This window comes from Ipomoea triloba, chromosome 1 (assembly GCF_003576645.1).
Source record: "Ipomoea triloba cultivar NCNSP0323 chromosome 1, ASM357664v1".
NCBI classification, from domain to species: Eukaryota; Viridiplantae; Streptophyta; class Magnoliopsida; order Solanales; family Convolvulaceae; genus Ipomoea; species Ipomoea triloba.
The window spans coordinates 4,337,835-4,345,699 of record NC_044916.1 but is presented as its reverse complement, the minus strand read 5'-3'; the positions used below and the strand labels follow the sequence as shown (position 1 = coordinate 4,345,699).

The following is a 7,865-nucleotide window of genomic DNA, read 5'->3' as shown; positions in this document are numbered from 1 at the left end:
ACGTTGGAAAATATAAACAGTTGTAATCTGTGAAACCAACGAAATTGAAGTTATCTCCGGAGATAACTTCATGTGAATTAATGTACTATATACGCAACGTGCATGAGGACTATAAATATATGTACGAGTTTTCAAGAAGGGAACAAGCTAAGCTCAATCTATACCAAAAATGGCTAACTTCAACCTTATTCTAACCTTTCTCTTCATTGCATGTCTTCATTTTTCTTCCATTTTCGCGACTGAATCTGAGATTTACATTGTTCATGTTGAGTTACCTGATGGCTTGACTTCAAGAGATTCACATTATCAGTCATTTATGAGTTCTGCAGTGGAAACATCAACTGATTCCTCCAACATAATCTACTCTTATCAGCATGTTATTAGTGGTTTTGCTGCTAAATTATCCCCTGATGCAGTGAAAGCCATGGAGAAGATGGATGGTTTCGTGCACGCGCGGCCCCAGAGAGTGTATAACCTGCACACAACCCACACTCCAAATTTCTTGGGGCTGCACTTGAATTCAGGGTTCTGGAACAGCTCCAACTATGGCGAAGGTGTGATCATTGGGTTGCTGGACGGGGGAATTTTCCCGGAACACCCCTCGTTTAGTGACTACGGGATGCCCCCTCCCCCGGCTAAGTGGAAGGGGACATGTGACAGTTTTAATTGTAACAACAAGCTCATTGGAGGGAAGGGGTTTTTGAGTGGAAATCAATCGACTTCGTTCGATAACGTTAATGGACACGGGACACACACGTCCAGCACGGCGGGTGGGAATTTCGTGGACAGTGCTAATGTCTATGGAAGCGATAATGGCACGGCCACGGGAATCGCGCCACGGGCCCACTTGGCTATGTATAAGGTCTGTGGTGTAGGGGGTGGGTGTTCTGAAATTGACATTTTGGCGGGTATGGACGCGGCTATTGAAGATGGTGTGGATGTTCTTTCCATTTCCCTGGGTGGATTTTCAGGGCCTTTCTATGATGATAATATAGCCCTGGGCGCATATAGTGCTATGGAGAAGGGGATTTTTGTTAGCTGCTCTGCTGCGAATGCAGGCCCGGAGCATTTCACATTGTCGAATGAAGCGCCCTGGATTCTCACGGTGGGAGCCGCCACGGTTGATAGAAATGTGGTGGCAACGGCACGTCTTGGAAACGGGGACGAAGTAGATGGGCAATCAGCTTATCAGCCTGATGATTTTTCTCAGGAATTGCTTCCACTTGTGTATCCTGGGATGAACGCCAGTGATTTTAATGCGAAATATTGCGGCAATTCTTCACTGGACAACTATGATGTGAAAGGGAAAGTTGTGGTGTGTGATATGGGCGGTCCAGTGCCAACAATTCTAAAGGGAGCGGTTGTAAAGGAAGCCGGCGGGGCTGCCATGATTCTTGTGAACCAGGACTACATGGGTTACACCACATTTGCACTAGCTAATGTGCTCCCTGCCACACACCTTAGCTTTGCCGATGGAGAAAAGGTGAAATCTTACCTAAACTCAACCGCAAACCCCACTGCAACAATCGTGTTCAAGGGAACTGTAATCGGTGACCCTCACGCCCCGGCGGTTTCCTTCTTTTCGTCCCGGGGGCCGAGCGTCGCCAGCCCGGGGATTCTGAAACCCGACATTATAGGTCCAGGTGTCAGCATTATTGCGGCCTGGCCATTTTCTGTGGAAAACAGGACCGACTCGAAACCAACTTTCAACATCATTTCAGGTACCTCAATGTCGTGCCCGCACCTATCCGGTGTTGCGGCTTTGCTCAAGAGTGCGCACCCGGATTGGTCTCCTGCTGCAATCAAGTCAGCAATCATCACTACCTCCGACACTACTAACCTCGGGAACAACAAAATCGAAGACGAAAGGGGCCTCCCGGCTGACATCTTTACAGTTGGAGCTGGCCAGGTTAATCCATCACGAGCTAACGATCCAGGGCTAGTTTATGATGTCGCACCTGAAGACTACGTGCCTTACTTGTGCGGATTAGGGTACACAGACAAACAAGTTAGCCTCATTTTGCGACGTAATGTGACCTGTTCAACATCCATCCAGGAAGCGGAGCTAAACTACCCTTCCTTTTCCCTAAACTTTGTGAATACTACATCAACATCTGGATCACAGACGTACACTAGAACCGTGACGAATGTTGGCGAGGCTAGTTCGTCATACACCGTTGAAATTCTCCCACCGGATGGCGTTAGTGTTACCGTGGAGCCTTCCACGTTGAGCTTCTCCGAGCTAAACCAAAAGGCATCGTATCAAGTGACATTCTCCCGTTCAGCTTCCCCCACAAATGCAACGGTTGTTCAAGGATATCTGAAATGGTCGTCTTCTAGTTATGTTGTCAGGAGTCCAATTGCTGCACTTCTGAACAATCTTGAAGTTTGAGATGTTTAAGAGGTTTTTCAATTATATTCCATTGGCGTCATAGTGGAGATGGGAGACCAGCCATGTCACAGTAGCGTTACCTTCTTTATTTCTTGCTTTTAAAGGATTTGTAAACGTGAGTTTTATCAATAGAAGCTTCAGACTTCTATGAGCTCAAAACTCAAAACTATCAAGTTTTATGGAGTCATCATTTAGAGTTTACTTTTTTTTCTTTTTTTTTTGAAAGCTTTTAGAGTTTACTTAGTTGAATAAATACTCAATACTATTCATATTATATAACTTCAATTTATTTATAAGCACATAATCTATTAATTCATCATGGCTAGATTAATTGAAAACTATTCATATTGGTAGGTCTTACTTTTCCATGATATACTTTGCTACACTCCTTAGTTGGTTAGGTCCAACCTACTTCCTTCATTGACTCCCTTAAGCTTATATGCCAACCTACTTCATTCTCTCATTTGACTCCTTAAGCTCAACATATGCCAAAGGCCTTGTGATCAAGCGGGCATAACTGTGGCCCTTCCAAGTAAGAGGTCATCGGTTCAATTCCCAGTGGGGGTGTTGGCTCATTGGCTCATGTGTATGTGTGCATCATCAATTGTCGTAGTCAATTTTTGTCGGGACGGAAAGCGACTCTTAAACCACTTCTTTAACTGGCAGTGTTTTTCCTAAAGGTTCTTTATGCAAACTGAGATCTTTTTTCAAAAGTGCAAGGTTCTTTATGCAAACTGAGATCTTTTTCCAAAAGTGCATCTTTTTCCAAAGGTGCTTGGGTTCGGGGAGGCGATGCATCTGAAGCAGCTGGCCGCTAAGGGAGTGTTAAGCTCAAACGCCTCATTTGCAAGGCAAAGACCCCAAAAGCATATAATTGAAACTAGGATCTCCTTATTCTTCATTTCGTTGCCTCCTTACTAAGGGTGTGTTTAATTCAATTATTCAACCTTATTCTTCATTTCGTTGCCTCCTTACCCATCTTTCATCAACTGTCTTGATTTTTTTTTTTTTTTATATTTTAAAAACCTTTAATCCGATTATATGGTTAAACATAACCAAACATTAATATTAATAATCATTCTAATTCCACCCTACTTACGAAACATGCAAAATACTTTCACCAAAACCCTTCCCAATTACCAAATATTAATTCCTATTATGATTCCACTCCCATGTTCCTACCAAACACACCCTAACAATTTTGATTAACCAAACTTTTAAATAAAACTAATCGATAATCGGTATTATTAATAAACACAAATGAATCAAAACAATTAGCTGAATTTATTCAGTTCAATTGATTAACCTAATCTTCACCCCAATTTGCAGATCTAGACACAAACCCAGAAATTTAGGTTTCCCCAAGGTGATGGCAGGTGTTTATGTTGAAAGGCAGGAATGGGCAAAAACAGCTAGAAAGAAGATTATTCAAAGTAAACAACCCCAATTTGAGTAGCAAATTAAATTAAGTTCTGTTAAGTAGGAACAAAAACAAAGTAAAAGCAATTCGATCAGATCTTTTATTATTTTATACATTGCTGAAAAGAGCTGAGATGATTGAAACATAATAATTCAAATACAAGCACACATGCATTGGACTAGACAGCGAGCCACAAGCGGCTAGTTGCCTCAGCTCCAATTTTATTCAAAACACACTGAATAATAATAGAAAGGTCTTCATCAAGCTATAGAAGACTTAGCTTTATTCAAACACACATGCATATATGCACTAAACCGTTTCTGTTTAAAACGTCTCGTCCTTTAATTTTCATGAACGTCAAGGATATAATTCCCGTTGGGCAGCTGAACCATTACTCTATCCTTTATGTTAGACCATTCTATTGGTATACCATACTTGTCATTCAAAGCATCCTGATACTTATTAACTTTGGGAAGATCAAAGTCTCCGATACGCTCAAAATTCCCTTTAGACGTCTGGTATAAATCAATTCCATGCATATAAAGCATCAAGTCGTGATAGCTGAGGCCCTTAGGCTTCAAATAGTAGGATTTCTTAGATTCAATCTCCAAACCCACCCCCACATCTGCGTAAAGTTTTGATGACTCTACGGTTTCACCTTCTTTCCATCCGAAGGGCGGAAGTTTCGGAATAGGATCATTGAGGTCGGAGATTCGCAAGGCTCGAAGGTTTTTTTGATTAGAGAAGGCATTTTTAAAATTCTCGTCCCCTACTTTGGGGCTTGCATACAAGAAAGCAGTGACAAGAATATCTTTATTAATGTTGATTGGATTGGCGGCCAGGTCTACAGCGTTTAGTGTTGCCATGGATGAACCCAAGCTGTGTCCTATCACGGTTATGCTAACTTCCTCGTCCTTGTATAACTCAACAAGTCTTGCAACTTCTTCACGAATCTATATATGTGTATATAGCAAAGGCAAGTGAAGTCAAATTCTACAATAAAAATAAAATAAAAAGAAAGCTATATATATATATATATATATATATATATATATATATCATGGTTGAAAAAATTGCTAGGTGCTCCTCGGCACTCGGGGAGCGCCTAGGATGCCTTGGCGAGGATTAATTGGCACTTAGGGGTCAGTGTATTTTTTTTTTAAAAATTTGTTTAAGTATTTTTAATTTTTTAAAAACTAATAATTATAAATTATATAATACTTTAATAGTTAATACTAAAATATTAAATATTAACTTAAAAATATGTAGAGTTTATACAATTTAAGGTTATTTTGCTAAACACTATGTTGTTTTGAGTGAAATAACCCATTAAAAAAAAAAGAACAATACTTAATTGGCCAACTAGGTGATCTAGTCGGTGGAGGTCTATTCGGCGCCTAAGAAGCCTAGGCAGTTAGCGCCTAAGTGGTCTAGGCGGTGGTTAGGCGGCCTAGACGGTCCCCTAGCCGACTAGTCGCCTAGACCACCATTTAAGGTGATACGCTAGGGGGTCGATTGGCGCCTAGCGCCTAGGCGGTTTAATCAGGTCTAGATGAGATTTTTGCAACACTGATATATATACCTCATCTCTGGGACTCTTTCCATCATCTTTATCCGTGGTGGTGGTGTACATAAAGTACCAACCCTCATGCACCAGAGGATCAGAGTTTTGGCCAAAGATTAATGGCGCATTAACAAAAAGGAATATTAAATCATCAGCCCACTCTAAGGGTCGGACTGTTCCCCTCCAAACAACCATAATGTCTCTTCGCCCTAAAGCAACTTTTCCTTCATCCGTGGCCACAGCAACATATCCAATCCAGTCTGATTCCTTCCAGATTGCTAATTCAGATGTTGCATAAAAGTATTTGGTCACTTCATATCTGAAACATACAGTAAAGCATGCACATATAACTACTAGTAATACATGCAGGGTGAAGCTAAGGAACTCATGAAGAAAGAAATTAAAGAGAGTATGGTATTTATACTTGAAAGGGTTTCCCTTGACAAGTCCTGTATTTTCAAAGAGGTTTCTCCTGGCGTATCGTGGCATTCCCACATTTTTGGAAGCTGAATCGTTTATGAAAGCATCGCCTACGGGTTCAATCATGGCTCCGTAGTGAATGAGGTAGCGGCGGAGATCCGAATCCAACGGCTCCAGTAGATCTTTCCAGTTTTCACTCCCACTTAGCTCCTTCCAACCATGGTTCCAAATGTTCCCAATCCCACTCCCACTCATCTCTATTTCTCTTCTTTTTTAATTTCTGTTGTTGTGAAGTTGTAAGTGGTGCTGAAACTCCCCCACATACTTCCCCTTTTTATACACATCGCCCATTCCGCTCGTGCTCCTCGTGTCAGCGAATTTTACTGTTCATTAGACGACCGCATGAAGAAATCGTGGGCAGCCAATTTTCAATTATGATCCACACACAGATGTGTATGTCATATTATCAAATAATGTACATTATGTACTTATAGTATATTAAAAATGTATTTATTGTTATAGTCCATAGAACACAATATGGATCATGGTCCACACAATAATTACCGCCAATTTTAGTGTTGTCAATATATTATATGAACCATGGCCCATACAAAATAGGTTGATCCACTATATTTTTTTTGTTTATTTTTATTGAAAAAATATATAAGTGAAGACCGAAACATCTTTGTATTTAGCGACACTTAAACTATTTTGTTACTAGAGGACAAAAAATGGTCATATCACAATAATACTATGACCAAAAGTGAATGTTTTGATAAACAAAATTCCTAAAAGTGTACTGCACCTATAAATCTAGGACAAAAAAATGTAATTAACTCTATTTATAAATTATTACTAATTAATAATATAGAGGGTCGCTAGTTTTGGGCTTGTTTGGCAATCAACAGTTAGTAGATTGTATTAGCGGTTAACGAAAAGTGGATTGTGTTAGCGGGTTTGACTAACGTATTGTATCAGCGGTTTGTAAAAAGATGTTTGATAAAATTAGTTGTTTAAATTAGCAGTTAACATGTAAAATGACCAAAAGGGTATACATATATTATAATAATAATAATAATAACAATAATAACTACGCATATGAGATTCATGTCTTCTTCCAACCCCTTTTTAAAAAAAAAAATTAAAATTTGGATTAGTGAGAGGTGTGACTAGGGTGGAGGTAACTAGCTAGCAACTTGTGGCTAGTTGTCTACTCCAATATAATGCATGTGTTTAATGTTTGCTTGTATTTGAATTATTATATATTATGTCAACATCATCTTTCTTCACCAGTGTATATATAATTATAAAATGTCTCATACATACATATACATAAATAATATATATATATATATATAAATAAAAGATCATACTTGATTAATTGGTTTTACTTTGATTTGCTCCATAGATATATGAGTAACTAACTAATTTAATTTACGACTCCAATTTCGGGTGAGTTTTGTAATTGATGGACTCTAGGGGTTTCAGCGAAGGTTTGAGCCTCATGGAGACTTTGATATCTCCAAACTTAATAAGAACTGGGAAGTTTCAATTTGAAAGACGAGCGAGTATCGTATACCAGTAGCATAGTCGTAGAGTGTAAACACAAATTAAATAGTTTTTTGTGTGTTTGGATAAAGTCTTCTGTGTAAACACAAATTAAATAGTTTTTTGTGTGTTTGGATAAAGTCTTCATGAAGGCCCACAAATTAAAAGTTAAATAATTTTTGAGTAAATATCATTTTTAGTCCCTCAACTATAATATATGTATCAATTTTGGTCCTTGACTATTAAAAATTTCAAATTAGGTGCATGATTATTCAATTTGTATCACATTTGGTCCTTGACTATTAACATTTTCAAATTAGGTGCATGACTATTCATTTTGTATTACATTTGGTCCTGCCGTTAAATTTTCCGGCCAAATTTCCGGCGAAGTCACCGGTGACCGACTAATTTATTTAATTTTTATTTTAAAAATTATTTTAATACTCTGTAACTTTTAAATAAAAAAAAACTTAAAAATAAAAAAATAATAATAAAAAAATAGAAAACGCCGGTCAGCCACG

At 38.7% G+C, this 7,865-nt stretch overlaps 2 protein-coding genes across 2 annotated transcripts; one reads left to right on the top strand and one right to left on the bottom strand.

The window, feature by feature from the left end:
- The first annotated feature begins 207 nt into the window (after positions 1–207).
- LOC116001806 (subtilisin-like protease SBT1.7) lies at positions 208–2,508 on the top strand. Its single transcript, XM_031241756.1, has one exon. It carries the CDS (start codon positions 317–319, stop codon positions 2,390–2,392), a length of 2,076 nt encoding a protein of 691 aa, XP_031097616.1. The 5' UTR covers positions 208–316; the 3' UTR covers positions 2,393–2,508.
- Positions 2,509–3,889: 1,381 nt separating this feature from the next.
- Positions 3,890–6,088, bottom strand: LOC116020582 (phospholipase A1-II 4-like). The gene is made up of 3 exons (XM_031261052.1): positions 5,801–6,088; positions 5,395–5,695; positions 3,890–4,765 (listed from the first exon to the last, which is right to left on the bottom strand). Exons 1-3 carry the CDS (start codon positions 6,049–6,051, stop codon positions 4,154–4,156), a joined length of 1,164 nt encoding a protein of 387 aa, XP_031116912.1. The 5' UTR covers positions 6,052–6,088; the 3' UTR covers positions 3,890–4,153.
- Between the last annotated feature and the right edge of the window lie 1,777 nt (positions 6,089–7,865).